General features: G+C 33.2%; 1 protein-coding gene and 1 pseudogene across 2 annotated transcripts; one reads left to right on the forward strand and one right to left on the reverse strand.

Moving 5' to 3' along the window:
- Positions 1-8,990: 8,990 nt before the first annotated feature.
- LOC112036333 (cysteine-rich receptor-like protein kinase 10) lies at positions 8,991-12,507 on the reverse strand (annotated as a pseudogene).
- A 4,887-nt stretch (positions 12,508-17,394) lies between these two features.
- On the forward strand, positions 17,395-22,363 carry LOC112036340 (probable UDP-3-O-acylglucosamine N-acyltransferase 2, mitochondrial). Of its 2 annotated transcripts, XM_024069154.2 has the most exons (10): positions 17,401-17,881; positions 18,592-18,799; positions 19,923-19,999; positions 20,491-20,540; positions 20,663-20,727; positions 20,856-20,907; positions 20,983-21,053; positions 21,207-21,273; positions 21,717-21,788; positions 22,060-22,363. In XM_024069154.2, exons 1-10 carry the CDS (start codon positions 17,722-17,724, stop codon positions 22,126-22,128), a joined length of 891 nt encoding a protein of 296 aa, XP_023924922.1. In that variant the 5' UTR covers positions 17,401-17,721; the 3' UTR covers positions 22,129-22,363. The 2 variants fall into 2 exon arrangements, with proteins under 2 accessions (XP_065636294.1, XP_023924922.1); XM_065780222.1 differs by lacking the exon at positions 21,717-21,788 and having other exon boundaries at positions 17,395-17,881.
- Positions 22,364-23,761: the final 1,398 nt, after the last annotated feature.

Below are 23,761 nucleotides of genomic sequence, written 5' to 3' on the forward strand. Positions count from 1 at the left end.
TTTCCAAAGATATTAGCACATAGGATGACTACTTAGGCCGAAAGAAGTCGCAAAAGATATAATGTAAAGCCCCAGCCTACTTGAAAAAAATAAAAATAAAATAGAAGTCAGATTTTTAGAAGCCCGCAGATTACCACCTACCCCACTCCTCTCAACCACACAAATTTTTTAAGGCCTATTTGGTTAGGACGTTTGAACTATAGTTTTTAGTATTTAAATACTGAAAACTATAGACTCAAAAAAATAATGCAATTGGTAAAAGTGTTTTTTACTAGAATATTTGAGTTATGCTACTCATTTTAGGGTGTTTAAACATTAATTTAGAATATTCTTCTGATCAGTTTTCAGTTTTCAAATAACGTTACTCAATAACACTTTTGTTAATATGATGAAAATTATGGGGCCCACTTGATTAGATAACACATAATTTGACTTCTTTCTCTCCTCAAATAAAAAAATATTAATTTGTATTGTACTTGTCAGCTTTAAAAAAAAAAAATACACACATACCAAACAAACAATTATGGTTTTTTACACATTGAAACATGTTACTTGAAACATAGTACCAAAAACATTTTTTTTTTAATTTATGAATATTGTAAACACGTGTTTTCACAACACTTTTTAAACCACAATTTTCACATTATTTTAAACAACAATATTAGAAATCTCTAACCAAACGGGTCTTAAATATCTCCCCCTTTTGGTCGGCTAGTTAAGGACTTCCCCTTATTTATTTTCTTTCACATTTAAACACTGTTAGGAGGACCACAATTTGACTCCCTACAACCACTCTAAAAATAGGCCCGCGTGGTGTGATGTTGAATGCCATAAAAGATTTGAGTGTGTCTTCCTCATCACCAATTGGTTTTGAGGTGGAATAGCACAACTCATGGTCCGACAAATGGTATCAAAGCCAAGGTCATGGGTTCAAGTCACAGGAGTGTCATTATGAGAGAGGGATTGTTGGGGAGACCACAATTTGACTCTTTACAACCACTCTAAAAACAGGTCCGCGTGATGTGATGTCGAATGCCATAAAATATTTGAATGTATCTTCCTCATCACCAATTGATTTTGAGGTGGAATGGCACAGCTCACGGTCACAAACACAAATACATAGACATCTCTATCTCTATTGCTCTCCCATCAATGCCTCCCTCCACCATCACTTTCTAGCAAGATTTACTAGAAAACTACATAGCAACCTCTAGGTCTCCTCCATTATCTCAAATTTTAAAGGTAAAACTCTTAACCATTTTGGTTGCTTTTCATGTTGTTGTAAGATTTCTTCCTAATCTAAGCTACTTGAGTGATATATATGTGTTTGAGTATATGGGCTTTTGATTTGGTGGATTTATTTGTTAAATAGTTATGGGTTTTTACAAATGGTGATCATTTGGGGTTCCATGGTTAAAAACGTGATTTTAATAAATTTGAGTCAGTTGCAATACGTGATTTTTAATAAATTATAGAAAAATTATTTTGAGCTAAATTTTTTATGGTACATACTACACATATAAAAGCTTATCCCTATTCAATTTCAAGTTAATCAGATATCTTTTCATGGGCCAAACGATTTTTACAAAAGGGCTGACCTGTTGTGTAGTGAACTTAAAAGTATGACGAGTATGTTAGGATTTTGTGGAATTTACTTGAAACCTTTGTCGAGTGGGTTGGCTTGTAAATTCTTGCGTTTTCTTTAACATGTGTTTTGCTTAGTTAATTGTAATAATGGTTTGGTTTAATCACTTACAGTAGTGTATTAAAATGCTTTGGTTGTGTTATGTTCCTTTAGATCACTTGTATGCTTGTTTGATGTCCCTTGGGAATGGGTGCCTTGGGATAGTCAAGTTAGGCTTTAGGCCCTTGATTTGATTTTAGGGGACCATTTTGGATCTATGGAGACAAATTTGAAGGTACTTTGTGATAGGCCTTGTTATTGATAGACTTGATCATTGTGTTTCTAGGTTTTGAGATTCTTGGTGATGGAACTAGTAATTGAATTGCTTGCTTAGGTGGTGGTGCTCGGTTAAGGTAAAATTGGTTGGCTTTTCAAGGTAAGTAGCTTTTTAATGGAATTTTTAAAAAATAACCATGTTGCATAAATGTTATTTTTGGGTCAAACACATGTTATTTTTGTGACCCTATTATATATGACTATTTATGAAAAGTGCATCATATTTGGTAATGCATATGGAAAAATGCATGATTTGTTAGCATAGAAAAGATAAGCATCTTTTATAAAATTCTTGGGAATGAATTTTATGGATTTATTGCATTATTTGCAAATTCTATCTTGACTTGTGATATTTGGGAAATTGATGGAAAATCTTAGTGACAAGAAATGATTTTGGAAAATTTGAGAACTTTGTGAAATGCTTGGATATTAAAAGGTTTTATGAAACTACTTGGAAACAAACTATGAGTTTCAATTTCATTTAACTGTGAGCTATATGTTGTTTTTACCCTTGTGCCATGACATGCGATTACTTGTTGATTACCTTGCTAGATACTATAATCTTTGTGACATTGGTATCTTAATACCCGTCTTTGTGACGGCGATGAGTTCTGTCTTTGTGACGGTATTGTCACATTGCCTTGGGTTGGATTTTTAATTTTTGGAATGGTGTTTTGATAGCTCACAATATATAGTATGTAGTTTCATGTTGAGATATTTCGAGAAAGCTTTACGCTGCATAGTTTTAATCATTCTTGTCATTTTACCAATGAAACTAAATTTGCTGGATTTTCATTGAAATTCCCAACGAATAACATGTTTTGTTCCATTATCATGAAACTTGCATTTTCCCCACCCCTATTAGTTATGCTACTTACTGTGTTTTCATCCCAATCTCCAATAGTTTTACAGATAAATTAGCTACACATCGGACATGGAGCTTAGTTTATTGGTGGAGATTGGAGTGTTATATTAAATTCGAAGACTTGTGCCATAAATGGTTGGTGACTCAATCTTACAAAGTTTTACGAGGTTATAATTAATTCTATTGGAGGTTGGGTACTTGGGGTTTGTTAGCCTTAGGCGTGGTAAGCCTAGCTTCAATGTTGAAGTTGTGTATTCTAGAAGGGATTGTGTTTTTGTCTAATCCATTTTGAGCTTTGAAATATATTCACGCGTTATTTAGAGGCACATGATTTAAGTTGTTGTTTGTAAATGTATTATAGAGCTCTGACTTGTAATATAGAGATTTTAGTATGGTTATTATTCTTATCATGTGTCAAGGAGAAGAAAAGAAACAAAAAATAAAATTCTGAGAAGTTAGTGAAGACAAGACTCCGAGAAGTTTGTTGGTAGCTGAAACTTGGAGGGCTCAAGTACTTTGGGTAGATTAGGTTTGGAAGGTCTTTTTGTTATCCTTGTACTCCAACTTATTCACTAGTGGATCATTTTTATTTGGAGGATCGCGGAGAGGTTTTTTGCCGAGTTCTTTGGTTTCCTCTTCGATAACACATTGCCGTGTTATATTGGGTTTGCTATTATTTTATCCACTGCCCTTTCCATTTTAGCGTTACACTTATTTGTTCATCCATGCAATTGTTGAGTGCTTCGATAAATTAATTTTCTAATCACGTATATTCGACATCAAATGTGTTTAGATTAAAATTTATCAAACCATAATTAGGAATTGGAGGTCTAAACAAACTATAGTGTTTTACACTTTTGAGCTTTTAAAATATATATATATATATATTACCACTTCATTTAAATATTCTTTTTTTTATTCTTCAATATATGTTTCTTTCTCTTCTCTGGTGCAAGAGCTTCCAACAAACTCACACTCTACTTTCTCAATCCAGCAAACCCATACCCACCCCATCCATGACCAACGGAACCCATTGATAACAATACTAGACGAATTTGATTGGAACACCTTTGGGCTAAATGCATTGCTACTTTATTAAAGGAGTGATGCAAACAATGGGGCTTGAACTGTGGTTTGGGTTGGCAAATTTTTGATTCAGGTTTATTACTTACAACCACCTCAGCATCATCATTTCACTTTTCAATCCCATACCCCGTCTACTATGTTGGAGTCTTTTGGCTAAATATTGCTAAATTTAAAACATATTTGCGTTATAGGTACTGTTCCAAGTTATTTAGGGAAATGAGGAGAAAGATTGAATTTCGGCAACACTATTGCCGAAATTCAACAAAAAGTAGGAGAGAGAATGAGAAAAAGGAGGAAAGAGAAAATCTTAATTTCGGCAGCAGTAAACCTTGAATTTCGGCAACAGTGTTGCTGAAATTCATCTGCCCAATTTTTCTGTGCCTGCCCGGATGTGTGAGTGCCCAAAAAAAAAAAGTAATTGTGGCAATGGTATTGCCTGGGAAAAAAAAAAAGTGAGTGCCAAAATCTGGGGAAGAATTAAAAAAATATAATGTGTTACGTACACAATATTTTCACAATAAATCACAGGTAACTAGTTATTATTAGTTCAAATTTAAATTTGACATTGAGATTACTATTTTAATTTAACAATAACAACAAGTAACAACCTGATACTTAGAATTTGTTGTAAAATATTGTAAAAATTGTGTGCACTTATTATTTCTTTAAAAAAAAAGTGTAATGGATTTGCCGAAAATTTTGTGGCAATTGTGGCTTGCAAAATGGGAGGGAAAAAAAAAGTTTCAATGGGTTTGTGGCAATTTTTTTTGGGCAATTGTGGAAATGTCATTGCCGAAAATGGAAAAAAAATAAAAACTTTTTTTTCCTAATTGTGGCAATGGTATTGCCGAAATTGTGGGGGAAAAATTTTACACACAATTATGGCAATGCCATTGCCACAATTGGGAAAAAATAAAATAAAAACTTTTTTTCCAAATGGTATTGCCGAAATTCAGCAATGCCATTGCCACAATTAGTAAAAAAAAAAAAAAAATTCCCAATTGTGGCAATGGCATTGCCGAAATTGGGGGAATTTTTTTTACTAATTGTGGTAATGGCATTGCCGAATTTCGGCAATTTTTTCCCAATTGTGGCAATCCATTGCCGAAATTGTGGGGAAAATTTCCCCCACTATTTCGGCAATACCATTGCACAATTAGGAAAAAAAAGTTTTTATTTTATTTTTCCATTTTCGGCAATGACATTGCCACAATTGCCAAAAAAAATTGCCACAAACCCATTGAAACTTTTTTTTTCCTTCCATTTTCGGCAAGCCACAATTGCCACAAAATTTTCGGCAAATCATTACACTTTTTTTTTTAAGAAATAATAAGTGCACACAATTTTTACAATATTTTATAACAAATTTTAAGTATTAGGTTGTTACTTGTTGTTATTGTTAAATTAAAATAGTAATCTCAATGTCAAATTTAAATTTGAACTAACAATAACTAGTTACCTGTGATTTATTGTAAAAATATTGCGTACGTAACACATTATATTTTTCTTTAATTCTTCCCCAGATTTTGGCATTCACTTTTTTTTTTTTTTTTTTTTTTTTTTTTTTTTTCCGGGCAATACTATTGTCACAATTAATTTTTTTTTTTTTGGGCACTCACTCATTATTGCACTTCTCACACTCACACATCCGGGCAGGCACAGGAAAATTGGGTAGATGAATTTCGGCAACATTGTTGCCGAAATTCAAGGTTTACTGTTACCGAAATTAAGATTTTCTCTTTCCTCCTTTTTCTCATTCTCTCTCCTACTTTTTGTTGAATTTCGGCAACAGTGTTGCCGAAATTCAATCTCTCTCCTCATTTTCCTAAATAACTTGGAATAGTACCTATAATGCAAATATGTTTTAAATTTAGCAATATTTAGCCAAAAGACTCACTATATTGGGCCAAATTCAATATATAATCAAAATATATAATTTCAAAACCATAGATATGTAAATCACTGGAATGCCGACCACGTTGACCCCAACCAAGATCGCCATTCTCCAATCTCTACCGCAGCCAAGAACGCCAACCACCTAATAAAAAAAGTATTTTTTATATAGTAAATTGCCAAAAATGGCAGTTTTATTGTAGCTAGGTTGTCAATTTTTTTAGTATGACAACCTTGATGTGAATGGGTTTTTGAGGAGATAAGAGCTAAAATGAGTTTTTAGCAATTTTCATAACTTTGATGTAAATGCTCTTAGATTCTAAATATGTAATTGAAATCTATGACCGATTCTCGGATGCTATGTAATTGCTAATTTGAAATGAAAATCTAGTCTATTTTTCTTTGGAATTCAAGGGGGCTCAAAAGTTGAAATCACTTTCAATTGACAATATGGTATAACAAATCCAATATTTACACTACAAATCTATATGATATCTAAAAGTTGTAGTGTATGATTTATTGTTAGTTTGTTACTACTCTGCTATATAATATCAGCATAGCACATCTAGGTCTATCCGATTCACTTTGGTCCACTCAGTCTACTTCAATGATGCTTTGGGAGAAAAAAATTGTGTAGAAAGAGAAACTATTTCATTGATAATTATGTCACATTCTCAATATAATGTTGGCAACTTTTGATAAAATTCCATTTTCTTATGTTTAAGAAAAAAGGATGTTACATTATTATTAATATTTACATTTTCAGCACATCTTATAGGTTTACATGTATAAAGTATAAACCATAAAGGGTAATGTTAACCAATGCCCTTAGGGCATTGATTTATGAGCTATTTTTAGAAACATTTTATTAAGAGAATGATAAAATAATAATTATTGATAGTTTTTTATATTTCTTATAAAAGTGGTGTTATACCTTTTTATTATAGTTTATTAACAAATACTCCCTCCGTCCCAATTTTTTTGTCCTGTTTGAAAAGTCAAACTTTTTAAGGGAACATCATTTATTGTCTTGCCTATCTTTTAAAAATGTATAAGTTTCCAAAACTACCTATAAAAAAATTTATTAAAAAATTGAATTAGTAAATTAATAGGGTTATAATAGCAACATTAGTAAATTAATGACTTTTATTTTTAGAAACAGGACAATATTTTGAGACATCCCAAAATGAAATAGAGGACAAAAAAATGGGACGGAGGGAGTAACAATTACCCTAAACACATTTGTTAACATGACCCAACTATAAATGACATACATTATAAAGTCAATTACAAGCTAATAGAGACTTTTATTTCTATACAACACAAATGATAAGGCATTAATGAAGCTTCGAATTTAAGAATCCTTCACCGTGGCTCAATATTGGAAATTGATAAGCCGTAGACAGAGCGACATTCGGGACCTGTTGCGCTATTATCAGTGAATCTCCCCATAGAAAAGGCAGGTCGTTCAGGTTGGCTAAGAGTGACAGTTTCACTTTTCAACATTACAACCACAGCTGACATTGTTGGCCTATCACGCGCATCTTCTTGAACACACAATAGTCCAATATGTACGTATCTTAGAAATTCATCTCGATTGAATGAGTCAATCAATGAAGTTTTTTTTTTTTTTTTTTTTTGGCCGGCTTTTTTGATTTTGGGGACAAAATTCACTGTTCACGCATTGTTCACACACTGTTCATGCACTGTTCACGCACTGTTCACGCAATATTTAATATTAAAAGTGGGTCCCACAACACTATTCACATATTTAAAAATTATTTTGCTACAGTGTTTTCAGCAACAATCAGTTTTTAGCAATTTTCAGCAACAATAAGTGTTATCCAAACGGACCCATTATTGCACTTCTCACACTCACACATCCGGGTAGGCACAGGAAAATTGGGTAGATGAATTTCGGCAACACTGTTGCTGAAATTCAAGGTTTACTGTTACCGAAATTAAGATTTTCTCTTTCCTCCTTTTTCTCATTCTCTCTCCTACTCTTTGTTGAATTTCGGCAACAGTGTTGCCGAAATTCAATCTCTCTCCTCATTTTCCTAAATAACTTGGAATAGTACCTGTAACGCAAATATGTTTTAAATTTAGCAATATTTAGCTAAAAGACTCACTATATTGGGCCAAATTCAATATATAATCAAAATATATAATTTCAAAACCATAGATATGTAAATCACTGGAATGCCGACCACGTTGACCCCAACCAAGATCGCCATTCTCCAATCTCTACCGCAGCCAAGAACACCAACCACCTAATAAAAAAAGTATTTTTTATATAGTAAATTGCCAAAAATGGCAGTTTTATTGTAGCTAGGTTGTCAATTTTTTTAGTATGACAACCTTGATGTGAATGGGTTTTTGAGGAGATAAGAGCTAAAATGAGTTTTCAGCAATTTTCATAACTTTGATGTAAATGCTCTTAGATTCTAAATATTTAATTGAAATCTATGACCGATTCTCGGATGCTATGTAATTGCTAATTTGAAATGAAAATCTAGTCTATTTTTCTTTGGAATTCAAGGGGGCTCAAAAGTTGAAATCACTTTCAATTGACAATATAGTATAACAAATCCAATATTTACACTACAAATCTATATAATATCTTAAAGTTGTAGTGTATGATTTATTGTTAGTTTGTTACTACTCTGCTATATAATATCAGCATAGCACATCTAGGTCTATCCGATTCACTTTGGTCCACTCAGTCTACTTCAATGATGCTTTGGGAGAAAAAAATTGTGTAGAAAGAGAAACTATTTCATTCTCAATATAATGTTGGCAACTTTTGATAAAATTCCATTTTCTTATGTTTAAGAAAAAAGGATGTTACATTATTATTAATATTTACATTTTCAGCACATCTTATACGTTTACATGTATAAAGTATAAACCATAAAGGGTAATGTTAACCAATGCCCTTAGGGCATTGATTTATGAGCTATTTTTAGAAACATTTTATTGAGAGAATGATAAAATAATAATTATTGATAGTTTTTTATATTTCTTATAAAAGTGGTGTTATAACTTTTTTATTATAGTTTATTAACAAATAACAATTACCCTAAAGACATTTGTTAACATGACCAACTATAAATGACATATATTATAAAGTCAATTACAAGCTAATAGAGACTTTTATTTCTATACAACACAAATGATAAGGCATTAATGAAGCTTCGAATTTATGAATCCTTCACCGTGGCTCAATATTGGAAATTGATAAGCCGTAGACAGATCGGGACCTGTTGCGCTATTATCAGTGAATCTCCCCATAGAAAAGGCAGGTCGTTCAGGTTGGCTAAGAGTGACAGTTTCACTTTTCAACATTACAACCACAGCTGACATTGTTGGCCTATCACGCGCATCTTCTTGAACACACAATAGTCCAATATGTACGTATCTTAGAAATTCATCTCGATTGAATGAGTCAATCAATGAAGGATCCATTAGCTCCAATGCCTTTCCTTCATTCCAAAGTTTCCATGCCTGCACCATGATTCAACGTGTTTGACAATTTTTGACTGCAATGTGAGCCTCACAAGTAGTCTTGACTTGAAACAAATAAACTTACATATTCTAGGAGGCTGGGAGCACGTTTTGATTGATGGAAGCCAGCATTTCTTTTCCCAGTTATGATCTCAAGCAAGAGTACTCCAAAACTAAATACATCAGACTTAATAGAATATAATCCTTCCATAGCATATTCCGGAGCCATATATCCGCTATATATTTAAAGATAACAAATAATTAACCGGTAGTACAAAATTAAATAATAAAAGACACACTATCATTTAGAATTAGGAGTAAGTGAAAGCATATATATCACGTAGGGGTAGGGCCTTCTCATTGCTTGGGAGTAATACCTATAAGCCTCATACACTCCGCTTTCTTTCATTTGCAAATATGGCACAAAATGTAAAAAATTTAGAGCCTTCACTTAGGCTATCTTTGTGTAAACAAAAATTAATGTACGGATTAAGCAAACTTAAATAGGCATGGTATGAATTTTGTTTCTGGTCAACATAAATGTAAGAATATTTTTACATGCCAAGGATTTTTTATTTATTTATTTATTTTTAACATAAGTGTAATCAAAATATATGGCATGGTATGATTTTTTTCCCCCTAAGAAAGAGTGCATCACTATAAACATCCAATAGACTCTAAATGAAATCGAAAATTTAGAAAGCAGCTTACTCACTATGTCCCAACTATTTTAGCTGTATTAGCTTCACCTTCACTTCCTACAAAGATCCTTGCCATTCCAAAGTCTGAGATCTTAGGGTTCATGTCATAGTCCAACAACACATTGCTTGCTTTTAGGTCCCTATGAATAATTCTAAGTCTAGAATCCTCGTGAAGATAAAGAATTCCACGTGCAATTCCAATTATAATATTAAGACGTCTCCTCCAATTGAGTTGTGCACGTTTCCTTGGATCTTAACCATAAAAAATGGAAAGAAATTCAGAGAAGTCATTTTTGCTTTTTAATATAACAACATCTATGTGTTGTTATTCCTGAATATGTACAAAGTTAATTCAAGAGTCAATTTAAGTAAGAAAATAGGAAGTTGTCAGGAAACGTACCAAAGAGAATGACATCTAGGCTGCTATTGGGCATTAATTCATAAACAAGTAGCTTTTCCTCCTTCTACGCAAAGACCCAGAAGCCTTACAAGATTTTTGTGTTGTAGTTTCATTATCAATAGAACCTCATTCTTGAATTCCTCTAAACCTTGCTCAGAGTAGCATGAGAGCCTCTTAATTGCCACTTCCTTTCCATCACTTAGTAGACCCTATAATAGATCATTTGTCGGTTCAGCTGGCTAACATAAAAGTGAAATGCTTAATGTTTCAAGATGTAATGTGGGTGGTTTAAGTGAATTGGACAGTGACCACACATATGAGTCTCTTTTTCTTTTTTAATTAAAAAAATATAAAATTAGAAATCAAGGATGGGCTGTTATTCCCTTATTGTAATTATCATTGGTATTAGTTTGTAAGAAATGCTATTACCTTGTAAACGGGGCCAAAGCCACCCTGTCCAAGTTTATTTAAATCGCAAAAGTTGTTGGTAGCTACTTGTATAGATGCCAAATTAAAATGAGGGAATTCTTGAGATTTTGATTCATATCTTCGTAGAAAATGCTGGTGATGGAAGTCTAAGAGACTGGTATCACTGATTATTTGAACCGTTCCTTGTTCTAAAATTTCTTTCTTCCCTGAATTGGAAAAAAAAAATCATTATCATAATTTTTTTTTTTTAAAGTAGAAAATGGTAGAGCAAAACTAGCAATAAATATAAGGTGACATTATACTTTTAATCCCTAAATTTGGTGTAGCTCAATTTTGGTCTCTTAATTTAAAGCATATGGGTTTGGTCCCTAAAATTTAAAGAAGCAAATTATTTGGTCATTTCATCTATTTTTATGTTTGCATGACTAAAAGGATATTGAGGCCCTTCAGTATTAAGGGATCGACTCAAACAAACAATATTTTAGGGACCATAATCGAACCAATCTCATATTTGAAGGACCAAAGTAGAACTGCCCTCGGAAGTGGAGCAACAAACTTGTTACTTAAAAAAATAATAATAATTTGGGACCAAAATCCTAACTTTCTAATATCAAAGTACCAAAATCGAACTAACCCAAATTTTAAGAGGACAAAAATAAATAATTTAGCCAATATATAATCACATGTTCTTGTTACCATTTTTATTCCTCCCATGACAATAAACATAGGAACCCAGAAGTATTACAGCCAAGCATGCTGGTGCAACCGTAGCGATAATGATAACTAGACCAATAACTGCATTTGAAAGCCATCATTTGCAGCTCGTTATTAATTATCACTAGTGAATATTATAATATATACATATCGAAATTGGTGTTATTGTTTGCAAAAACTTACCTCCCAGTTGTGAAGGGTTAGATGTGCCTCCATAAAAGAAATACAATTCATATCTCAAGAAGCAACTACGACTGAGAAGTCTTGCACCAACGGAGTAATAGTAGATCCTCAAATATCTGCTGTAGCACTCTGAAGGCATAAATTGCAGTCATTGGCAGACAGGTCTCTAGTGCACTGTACTAAAGCATAGAGTGTTTTGTCTTGAACGGCTGCTTCTCCAGTAGCATACATGTTAGCTGAAAGATTGAAAGCTGCCCGATAAGCAAGCGTATTCAATGTCACGTTCATAATAGATTTGAACTCTTCTGGTTGTGAATTAAACTTCTCGTTATCTAAGAGCATATTTCCTGTGACGTCTAATATGCCAAAGAAACTTTTGTTGGAGTAGCGCAATAGACATATCTCCTCCCATACCACTGCTTCTGTTGGTTTTGGACAAAGCTTCAACATATCGTGTGAAGCCGTAGTTATGCAGTCGTGACAGCTTTCGTTTGTAACATAGTCGAGGCACATGTAGAGAAAATAAACTCTATCTGTGCCATTGCCAGTGGAGGTATTGTAGAATTTGGAAATGGAAGCATTCGAGGATAAAGAATGGAGGATATTGTTAAGATTATTCTGAAATGGACTAGGAACTATATAGTTACCACTGTATGAACAATTGTAATATGGAGGGTCAGCATAGGCCAGATCCCATGGGAGGGCAAGGAAGACAAAGAGCATATGCAATTGAAAGACTTTTGGTAGAACAATGTGGAATTGAGCCATATTTCACTTTCTGAGCGTTTTACATCGAAATAATGGACATCTGAAATCTTTCTAGTTATTTATATATAAGGTTTGTTTGAGATCCACTTATTTTGTTGAAATTAAAATTTTTTTGTTGAAAGTATTATAAATAAAAGTAAAAATTGGTTGAAATAGTATAGTAGGACTCATGAATAGTAACAAAAGTGCAGTGGAGCCCATGAATAGTAAAAAAAATAAGCTAAATATTAAAATAAGCTGGTCTTTTAATTTTTACCGAATACACATAGTAACTGTTTTTTTCCCCCTTTCTCTTCAAATTTAATCAATGATCAATTTCTTCTTAGAGCTCCTAGGCCAACATCAAGTCAATCATTGTTTTAAATTCAAGGTTTGCCAATTTGTTGACTGTATTGCAAAAAAAAAAAAAAAAAAAAAAAAAAAAAAAAAAAAAAAAAAAAAAAAAAGAAAAAAGAAGCATTTTGTTGACCTATGAAAGCAAATATTCAATGATAGCTAATCCAGGGGCTAGTGAGCTACAATTGTGATTTGCATCCAATGGGACTTTTATTTCTTATATTATTCTACGGTATTTGTTTCTTAACTACAGGATGTTGATATGTCATCGGTTTTTAACAATGACAGTCAAGGGAAATTTTTCTAGTAGCATAAAACAGTCAAGGTGCATGTTTGAAAATATAAATTAAGTGTTCCATAGGTTGTCTCTGACTTTGAAAAATATTTCATTGACACCAAGCAATAAGCATAAGTACTTCGAGACTTTCAAGTTCTAAACCAGTTGGACAAAGCTTTAAGATATCTCGTAAAGCCTCCGTTATGCATTCGCCGCAGCTTTCACTAGTAACATAGTCAAGGCACATGTAGAGGCCATAAGGCATAAACTCTATTCGTGTACGTCATTTCCAGTGGATGTATTGTAGAATTTGGAAATGGAAGCATTCGAGGATAAAGAATGGAGGATATTGTTAAGATTATTCTGAAATGAACTAGTAACTGTATAGTTACCAGTGATTGAACAATTGGGATATGGAGGGTCAGCATAGGCCAGATCCCATAGGAGGGCAAGGAAGACAAAGAGCATATGCAATTGAATGACTTTAGGAACTATACGGGAATGAATCATAGTTTACTTTCTGAATGTTTGTACCATGATAATGATAAAACGAAAATCTCTCAATACGTAGTTGCTGAGACCCTGAAGGACTTTCTCTCTCTGTTACACCTTAGGCTAGGTACAAAAATCCATTCTTGGAGAGTTGGAGTCTCTTACTAATTTAATTAAAGTGTGGTTTCTTCTTGGAGTTCTAAGGCCAAAATCAAGTCAATCCTTGTTCTAAATTCAACTTAACAATTTGTGGAAAATAATAAAAAATAATGCATTATTGACCTATGAAAGCAAATATTCAATGATAGCTAATCCTAGGGCTATAACTGTGATTTGCATCCAGTGGGGGAGGCTAAGAAGATAACAATGACGGACAAGGGGAAATTTTTCTCATAGTTTAAAACAATCTTAGCCATATGAATAGAAAATGGGAGGGAGCTACTTTCTCTCTCTGTTACACCTTAGGCTAGGTACAAAAATTCATTCTTGGAGAGTTGGAGCTCTTAATAATTTAATTTAGTTTCTTCTTGGAGTCTTAGGCCAAAATCAAGTCAATCCTTATTCTAAATTCAACTTAACAATTTGTGGAAAATAATAAAAAATAATGCATTATTGACCTATGAAAGCAAATATTCAATGATAGCCAGTCCTAGGTCTATAACTGTGATTTGCATCCAGTGGGCCGGGAGGCTAAGAAGATAACAATGACGATAAGAGGAAATTTTCATGTAGTTTAAAACAATCTTAGCCATAGGAATAAAAAATGGGAGGAAGCAAATATTCAATGATAGCTAGTCCTAGGTCTATAACTGTGATTTGCATCCAGTGGGCCGGGGAGGCTAAGAAGATAACAATGACGGACAAGGGAAAATTTTCATGTAGTTTAAAACAATCTTAGCCATATGAATAAAAAACTGGGAGGAAGCAAATATTCAATGATAGCTAGTCCTAGGTCTATAACTGTGATTTGCATCCAGTGGGCCGGGGAGGCTAAGAAGATAACAATGACGGACAAGGGAAAATTTTCATGTAGTTTAAAACAATCTTAGCCATATGAATAAAAAACTGGGAGGAAGCAAATATTCAATGATAGCTAGTCCTAGGTCTATAACTGTGATTTGCATCCAGTGGGCCGGGGAGGCTAAGAAGATAACAATGACGGACAAGGGGAAATTTTCTTGTAGTTTAAAACAATCTTAGCCATATGAATAAAAAATGAGAGGTAGCTAGTTTCAAGGAAGGTGTTTTTGAAAATATATATTAACTTTCTGTTTAGATCCAGCCTTTTTTTTTTTTTCTTTTTTGGTCTGCTGCAGCAGGCGTTTCAGATTTACTGTTTATAAACAATAGCAGTATATATTTGACTTTTCAGCCCTTTTCACCGTTTATAGAATTCACAAATTTTACTTTTCAACAATTTTTTCATTAAAAATTGGAACTATAATTTTTACACATTTTTTCACCCATACATATTTAAAAAAAATATAAACAATATCACTAAAATAATATTACCAAACGGCCCTATTTTATTGGCCTCAAGCAATAATCACAACAACTTCGAGATTTTCAAGTTCTAACCAATTAATTGGAAACACCAGTTAAAAAAATAGTGAAATACTACAAAACTAACAACCCGATAAAGAAGAACTAGCAAGGGGTGACTGGTTCGTTTTAGCTTGAGACGAGAGCATACCGTAGAGGATGTGAAGTAATCTTCCATCCCAATGACTGGTACATAGCACTAAAAATCATGCCTCATGAGGCGAACATCATTAATTAGTTACACAAATAATGATAGCAAAACTAAAAGTCTTTTCACGTTTATAAATAAATTCCAAATATTAAATATTGTAGATTCCTAGGTTGAAGAGTTTCATTTACATCTCAAGCAATCAAGCTTAGAAATCCGAATCATACAACATAAGCGTAATCATTTTTTTCCCCTTCATATATTACTCTTTAAAATACGACAAGATTCAGTCTTAGATTAGTCAATTCAATGACACATTAATTTATACAAATTATATAATAAACTTAATGGTACCGTTTATAATACTCAATTCAAACAAAACTCAGCCTCTCTTTCATTATTTTAGAGGGGGATACAGAGATTATCATCAAAGCTATGAGTAGTAATTGAAGGCTCATTCTCCTTATATGGTGATTTTATTGTTGAGGCAAAGCTTATAACATATTCATTTTGTTCTATTAATTTAATCATGTTTGTAGACAAAGTGATTTTGTTGCTCATAATCTTGCTAAACATACTAAAATGTTAGCGGGTTTTCTTTGTGGATAGAAGATGTTCATTCACACATTAATAATGTAATTTTAACTGATGTTGGCTAACTTTGCTTCAATAATATGAGCTGATTTTCTTCTATAAAAGAAATACTCAATTTAAAAATATATATATATATATATAAAAGTAACAATTCATCACAACTTATTTGAAAATTAAATATTATTTCTCATCCAATTAGCGGTCAATACATGTAGGCACATCCACTCTTTGAGTATGTGATTTTTTTTGGTGGTGGGGTGAGTATGTGAATATAAACAATTAATGTTGGAAATAAAAAACAAAAACAAAACAACAAAAACATCACAAGTCATGTGGCAAGCTTTGATTAGTGCATTGTTACTTTCATGTAGTCCATCACTAACACTGCTTTTATTATACACCAATAATGTGCTTCCTCAACAATAGTAAAAAAATGTGTGAATTTTGCGTGTAAATAGAATTATTGATATGAATATCTAGGGATTCGCCCAAGGGCCAAAAAATAAGATAAAAATTAAGTGCAGTACATTAAATTGATCAATTAAATTCAAATACATATTTGCATTGAATTTAATTGTCCTTAAAAATAATAACATTTGTGTGCATTTTATATTAATTAACGATTTAATTGAAATTTTTTAATATATTCTATTTCCAAAGTTTTGTCCCACTCAAAAAAAAAAAAAAATCTGAATGACCAGCCTAATAATTTCATAGACCTAAGAGCATTTTCATCAAGTTGATTAATATTTTTTATGCTAAAATTATTACTAAACACCCTGAAAACCTCATGTATACTTAACAAATTAACTATTAAAAAAAAGTAAACAATGAACATAATTCTTTACTAGTGGCGAGATAATTCTCTCTCTCTCTCTCATAGTAAGCCACAGATCAGAGCAAATCCGCTGGGTTATGGTAGTTGGTGGAGCAGTGGCATTATTGGGGCTTCTAGCCTCAAATTGTTCCAACGACTCAATCTTCTCCCAACAAATATGTCTTCTACAACTTGTGCAAATCAAAATTTTTGGATCTATTTGTTTAATGTGAGTGTCTGGGTGTTTTTCGTATGATTGTGTTTGGGTTTCGTTGTATATGGTGGTGTCGTGCTACGGTTGACTGGTGGTGTTGTGTTTTGTTCATCTCCAGTCTAGGCTAGTGATTTGTGTAAATGATCGGAGTTTATTTTAGCTAGTAGCCAAATCTATCATCTCCGGTGGTGGCTAGCTTATTTGGTTTGACCATGGCTACGTGTGGCAGGGGTTGGGTCTTTGGTGATTGATATTTGGGAAACAAAAAATAAATATTTAATGAAGTAAAAGAAGGAATATCTAATTTGATGTATGTGTAAATTTTTATTTTATTTTTTAAAATAGCTAAACTACAAAACTGAATTTCCTCAAAAAAAAAAAAAAAAAAAAAGAAACTACAAAATTGAATTTTATTGAACTAATTTAGCTAAAAATCTAAACTGATATGATAATTATTTAGCTTACCAAAATGTTTTAACACAACTTAAATATTTAATGACCAAAATACCTTATAATTATATGCCGGATGGAAGCACACGTGTGCAACAACCTTCCGTCGAATACATTATCACGTGGTAGACCGAACTACCCTTATTACCTAGTTGGAATAACGAGAATGCCCCCTCTGTCTCTGTCCGTACCTGAATCTTCAGAGTTCAGTAGCAGACAAGCCGAGGCACCCTCGTTCTTTCCCATTTCCCAAACAGAAATTCAACTTTCAACTCACATTACATAACACAAGTACATAATAATAATACATAAAACAACGTAATAAGACCCATTCTTCTCTCAGCCATGGCACTCACTGTTAAAAAATTTGCAATGTCTCACCTCGTGTCCTTGAACAAAAGGGCCTATATTCATGCTTTATCTCCGTGGACTAATGGCACTAGTCGTTGCAGCTTCTCTGTTGGCGCTGGCCAAACTGGGTCTGGTGATTCCTCTGATACTTCTGGTGCGTCTTGTTGAACTGTGAGGTTGAAGTTATTTATTTATTTATTTATTTTTGCACTAGAACTGTTTGTGAAAATATCTGTGAGAGTAAACCCGGTTAGAGACTAGTACATGTCTTGCTATATACTACGTTGTAGATGCTTGATATGCGTTTTTGTTGATTGAGCTTATAATGAATGCGTGTATGAATTTTATAAAGAAAAAAAAAAGGGGGAAATACTCACGGTGAAGGCTTGTTGAGAAGTGAGCTTAGGCATTGTCCAAAAACATTAAGCACAGCGCGTAGTCTAATATTGCTAAGTGCATTACAGTTACTACGAGATCATTGAGATGCTAGGCGCTGACCACATTTTATGTTGTTGTGTTAAAAACCTCCCCAGTAAATGCAAATGTTTTATATATTGTAATGTAATAATAGTTTAGCTTGAGGTCTTTTTAATGAATGATGATTGATTTTTACTGAAATTCAAAAGACTATGTTGCTTTGTTGACATGGGTTATGAAGTTTATTTGCAATGTTTTCATTTCAGTATGATGTCAACTGTCCTTATTAAATTTTCTTTGTTTTTTGGGCTTAGAATTATTTTGATTTTTTAAAAGAATTTTATAAGCATGCATTATTGAAGTTCATGTGGTTTTAGTTCAATGACTTACATTAACTGGCATTTGTCACTATGTCACATACTCACATGCCTTGAATTCTAAGATTAGAGGATAGTCCTGGAGTACGTTACCAAGAGTTTCAAAGATGGCATAATGGTGGTGGAACTTTCCACAAGTCGGCTTGCATTGACCCAACAGCACTAATAGAGATGGGTGCCATAGTTCATCCAAAATCTGTTGTTGGTGCATATGTTCATATTGGATCAGGGACTGTTATTGGACCTTCTGTTGCAATCGGCCAATTGACAAAAATAGGGTGAAGTTTCTTCTTTATGCAGCAACAGAGATATTGCAACTAATTTGGTATAATTCCAATGTGGTGTTACTGTGATCTTTATATCGTATGGTAGTCTTCACTGCTCATTCGTCTTTTCAGTTTCACTGAAGCCTATGTGCACTAAGAATAAAGTTAAAAATAAAATAAAAAATTCCTGAGGGATTTATTATGTAGTGACACACTATGGATAAGCAGAGTAAAATGTGTTGATTAGTCATTCCCTCACCCCTTTTCTTGTATTTAATTAATGGATTTGGTTTCTTGATTAAGGTTAAGTTCCTTAAAAGCCCTGAATTTTTTGAAATATCATGAAAAGTTCCTGTAGGTTCATTGCCTTTTCCTAGAAAATACAGAATAACAAGAACATTTTAACATGTTACTTATCAAACAAAAAAAGGAGGACATTTTAAAATGTTTGATTCTTTAAATTATAATCTGGAAATATTGGGCAGCAACTTTTGTGCCCCAACCTTTTTTTTTGTTGGTTCCCTTTTCATTTGTAAAATATTGGAAAATAATAAAATTGGTCTTACACATGAACAAAGTGAAGAATACTTGTAAAAGAAAAAAAAGGTGAAGAATGAAGCAAGTTAACTTGCTGGTTATGTGCTTATGCTAGTTTGAGTTGTGACTATTAATTCGTGTATGATGGTAGACTGGTAACTTATATGTCAGATTTGTTTTCAGCAATCCTGAATGTGATATGCTAGGTTGTTTGGATTTGATTAAATTGGATGATAATATGCGTTGCACGGATGTGTGTTGAGTCCCAAATTGTAAGTGTGCTACGTTAATGTAGGCTATATAAACTTTTACTAGATCCTCCAATTGTAACTTGACTAGTCTTCTTGGGGTATAACACAAATGTAGCTATTAGTGGTTTTCTTTGGTTGTGACACTAAGCCTGATCATTGTTATTCCTGCACTCTTTAGGTGTGTGCATGTGTGAATGCAAGAGCATACACATGTATTGTGTACACATATGGCTCAATTTATCAAATTTAAGTCCATAAATCATTTACATTTATACTAATATGGCTTCTACTTATAAAAAAACATTTATCCTAATAGGCATTTAACAAAACCACTGTGTTTTTTCCAGGTATAATGTTGTACTCACTAATTGCACTGTTGGTGATTCGTGTGTAATCCACAATGGAGTTTGCATTGGTCAAGATGGTAAGGCTTGGTAACTATCAGCTTGGTTCATTAGTTGTCTTTTTATTAACTGATATCAAATTTTCTCCCTTGCATATTACTGACTCTGATATGTATCAAGTGATTGACTTTTCAACATTTTTTTTTTTGATAAATGACTTTTCAGACTTGGTACTGAACTATTGATATGTATCATGGTACATGTGGTTACTGAGGAATAGTGTAGAATATATCTTAGTTTTTCATCTGTTCTGCTAGGTGCTACCTGTTATTCAATTCTTGCCACCTATGCTGCTTGTAATGCTCCTTGCTTGAAGACCTTAATCTTAAATTTTAAATAATGGCCCAACACTAAACCTTCAACATACCAATATTTTTTCCTCCCCTTTACACTTCTTTAATTATAGGAGTTATTTGTTGTGGTAACAACACTATTTTCAATGTGAAATTGAGCTTTTATTATAAATCCATTTCTATATTCTGATAGCAAGTGCCACATTGTTGACCTGCAGGGTTTGGGTTTTTTGTGGATGAGAATGGGAACATGTTGAAGAAGCCTCAGGTTGGTGATACTAAAGTTTTTTTATAACCTAACTAGTTATATTGTCTTCTTTGGGTATTCTTGTTCCTTCTTGGATCAGCAATAAAGTACCCTATTTTAGACATCATGTTTTTTCTTCTCAGATGCTGAATGCTAGGATAGGGAACAATGTGGAGATTGGTGCAAATACATGCATTGACAGGGGGAGGTGAGACATGTAATGGCTTTTGAGTGTCATTTATAGTGTGTTCATGTGCATATACATATTTTCTGTATCAGTTTGAACTTGAAGCTGTAGGCTGGAGTAATAATTCCACCACGTATTTGGTTACGCAGTTGGAGAGATACAGTAATTGGGGATCACTCAAAGATAGATAATTTAGTTCAGGTTGGTTTTTTGCCTTCTTGATTCGTATTCAATTAATTCTGGAATTTGTGATTTGTAGTCTTGTTGGCATTGCAGATTGGTCATAATGTAGTTATTGGGAGAGGTTGTATGCTTTGTGGACAAGTTGGGATTGCGGGTTCAGTGACGTATGTTACTTTTAATCAATGTTTTTCAACTGTTCATTTATTTATCAAGTTCCTAGTATAATAGCTTTAACCAACTTTCCCTTTATAAGTACTTGGAGAAGTTAATTTTCCAAGAATTAAGATTTACAACTTTGTCTTGTATGTTCTTTTCAGGATAGGAGACTACGTAACTTTGGGGGGAAGGGTAGCTGTTCGGGATCATGTTTCCATTGTATCGAAGGTATAAACTTTTTTTTTGGCTAGACAGTATAAAAGGAGTCAACTTTGTAATTAAAAGAAGGCTGTCTTTGTAGCATAATGTAGTGATAATGTATAAACCATTTAAAATATTTTCACATCTGATTTTATTGGAAATTTTGTCAGGAGAGGAGACTATTTAACTTTATCTGGCTTTAGAATTTTCACATCCAAGCTGTGGTTTACTAGTTTTTTACTCCCTTTTCTGCACTCGTTTGAACTCTGAAGTGAATTCATAAAACCCTGAAATGTTCATCTTTCGCCCGCATACTTAAAATGTGCTTCTGTGCTCTTTCAATTTGTTCATATGGAGTGCACATGGCTTCAATCTTAAGATATTTAGAATTACTATGGGGCTGCATTTCATCAACTAGAGAGTAAAAATGTTGGGTTGAAAACAAGATATCTATTCACATGGAGTTGCAGGTCCGGCTTGCTGCTATTAGCTGTGTCACCAAGGATATCAAAGAACCTGGAGATTATGGTGGCTTCCCAGCTGTAAGGATTGTATTATTATGTTCTTTAGTTTGTTTGTTATTTTGATGTGCTCCGTGAAGGTTGTGTTTGTTATAGACGAACTGTTAACTCTTTTTTACACAGTTCTAAAATAGGGTGTGTAAAACTGTATAACAGCTTGTATGCAACAAGTATTACCCATTCCGTGATTGGATGACTGAGCATGTCAGCCAAACTTGTTGGTGCTGACTGACTGGAAATTTGGAGCTACTATACATGGATTTGTTTTACATTTCTTTTGGTTGCTATGCAGGTTCCAATTCGTGAGTGGCGAAGACAAATTGCTACCCAATTCCAGACTTCAAAGAAAAGGGTTCCTTAAGTAGGACGTCTAATGATATGCTGTTCTGGATTCGGTCTGAGACCCAACTGGATGGCACAAAGGTTGTCCGACTCCTAATAGACGTCTAGCTTGTTAGGCACTTCCTTGCTTAGCGGTAAAGAACTGTACTTGGCATTGAATCTAGATCTGTGGCAAATTTTATAGTAACTTTGAGTTTATGGAAACTACAACTTGAATGGATTCCCCAGCATCATAAAGTCTAGGGTTTATGGTAGGTTCAGGACTCAAACTTCTTCATTGAGTTGGGGAGCAAGCTAGTTTTGAATTTGGGCTTGGGACAAGCACAAGGCAGCTGCTAGAAAAATTCAATGGGTGCTTGCAGAAAAGGATCCATATTAGGGGTAGAAAATCTGTTTGTGTTAAGCCTCCGAATGATTGACAATAAAAGGAAAAGAAAAACTTCACTGTTTTTCAAAATTTTCTATTCCTTTGGTTAGCAAGAAAAAGTGTGGATCAAACCATTAACTACGTTCTTGCAAGGAATGGTTTTCTTCAAATCTTCCGCATTTGTAAACAAAATTGTGCATCAAGAAAAAGTTAAAAATATTTCCTACAAACTTTTCTTGCTAACCCAATACCTATGAGAAAACTTGAGGGAAAAAGGGAAAAATATAGGGGATGTTTGGTCGAGTAGTTTAAAAATTGTTGTTTGTAGTTTTTTGAAATATGTGTGAGTGAAAAAGTGTGTTGAAATGCGTGAAATACTGTTTAAAAACTAAAAAATGTTGTTTGAAAACACAAACCAAACGGGCCCATAGTCTCTCTGCTACGTTGACGAAAAAGAATTGCATGCAGAATAGGATTGCTCCCCGCCTTACCTTATTAATTGGTTTTTAGCTTAAAAAAAAAAAAAAAAAAAAAAAGATCTTTTACTTGTACTTTAGTTTGCTTTTATTGCCTCTTCTTCTTCCTTTCAATTTATCCTTTCCTAAGTAAATGGATGCCAAATAGACATTCTTTTTTTAGCTCATAGTTTTCATGTAAAATCGAATCTCCCAATTGAATATGAATTTATTGCTTCCCCTGCCACTGAATAGTAAATTCGAATCTCCAATTTGCAAGAACAAATTTCATGTACTTTGTGCTTATTATAACTTTAAAGCCGTGTTTTGACTCACAATATGGGATCCTTTGACGTGCATTTATTATTTAACCAATTTGCAGAATAAGCATTTGTTTTTTGAAAAAAAATTGGAATACTTTGTTGCTATGCAAGATTGGATTCACACTATTGCTCTGTAGTTTCGCATGCTACAACTAACTTTCTAACATTTGAGCAAATCCTTTGCTTACTTTACAAGGATAGTTGAGCTTAATGGCTGTCTTACCTCCTAATTACCTTAAAGAAAATTTTGAGTAAAGATGTTATAGAATGGTCGAAATCTAATCAAATATATTGCATTTGGATTTCGGAAAGCTTAAGATTGGTATTGCTCGAGCTTGGCTGCCTCTAATTGACGTAAAAGAAGCCTGTTACCAGAGAAAGAATTGATAATCAATTATGGTAAAACCTTCGAAACATTTTCACCTGGAAAAGATAATTAAAAAAAGCCTTTCAAGTTCCAAGCAATTGTATTAACATATAGATTTTTTTTTTCTTTTTTTCTTTTTT

Source organism: Quercus suber, unplaced genomic scaffold (assembly GCF_002906115.3).
Source record: "Quercus suber isolate HL8 unplaced genomic scaffold, Cork oak 2.0 scaffold_228, whole genome shotgun sequence".
Classification (NCBI taxonomy): domain Eukaryota; kingdom Viridiplantae; phylum Streptophyta; class Magnoliopsida; order Fagales; family Fagaceae; genus Quercus; species Quercus suber.

What these genes read in the sequence shown, in the direction of transcription:
- LOC112036340 (XM_024069154.2), top strand. Translation starts at nt 17,722, where the DNA reads ATGGCACTCACTGTTAAAAAATTTGCAATGTCTCACCTCGTGTCCTTG. An exon ending in TGATTCCTCTGATACTTCTG is followed by an intron (nt 17,882 to 18,591) that starts GTGCGTCTTGTT and finishes TTCTAAGATTAG; the next exon opens with AGGATAGTCCTGGAGTACGT. An exon ending in ATTATGGTGGCTTCCCAGCT is followed by an intron (nt 21,789 to 22,059) that starts GTAAGGATTGTA and finishes GTTGCTATGCAG; the next exon opens with GTTCCAATTCGTGAGTGGCG.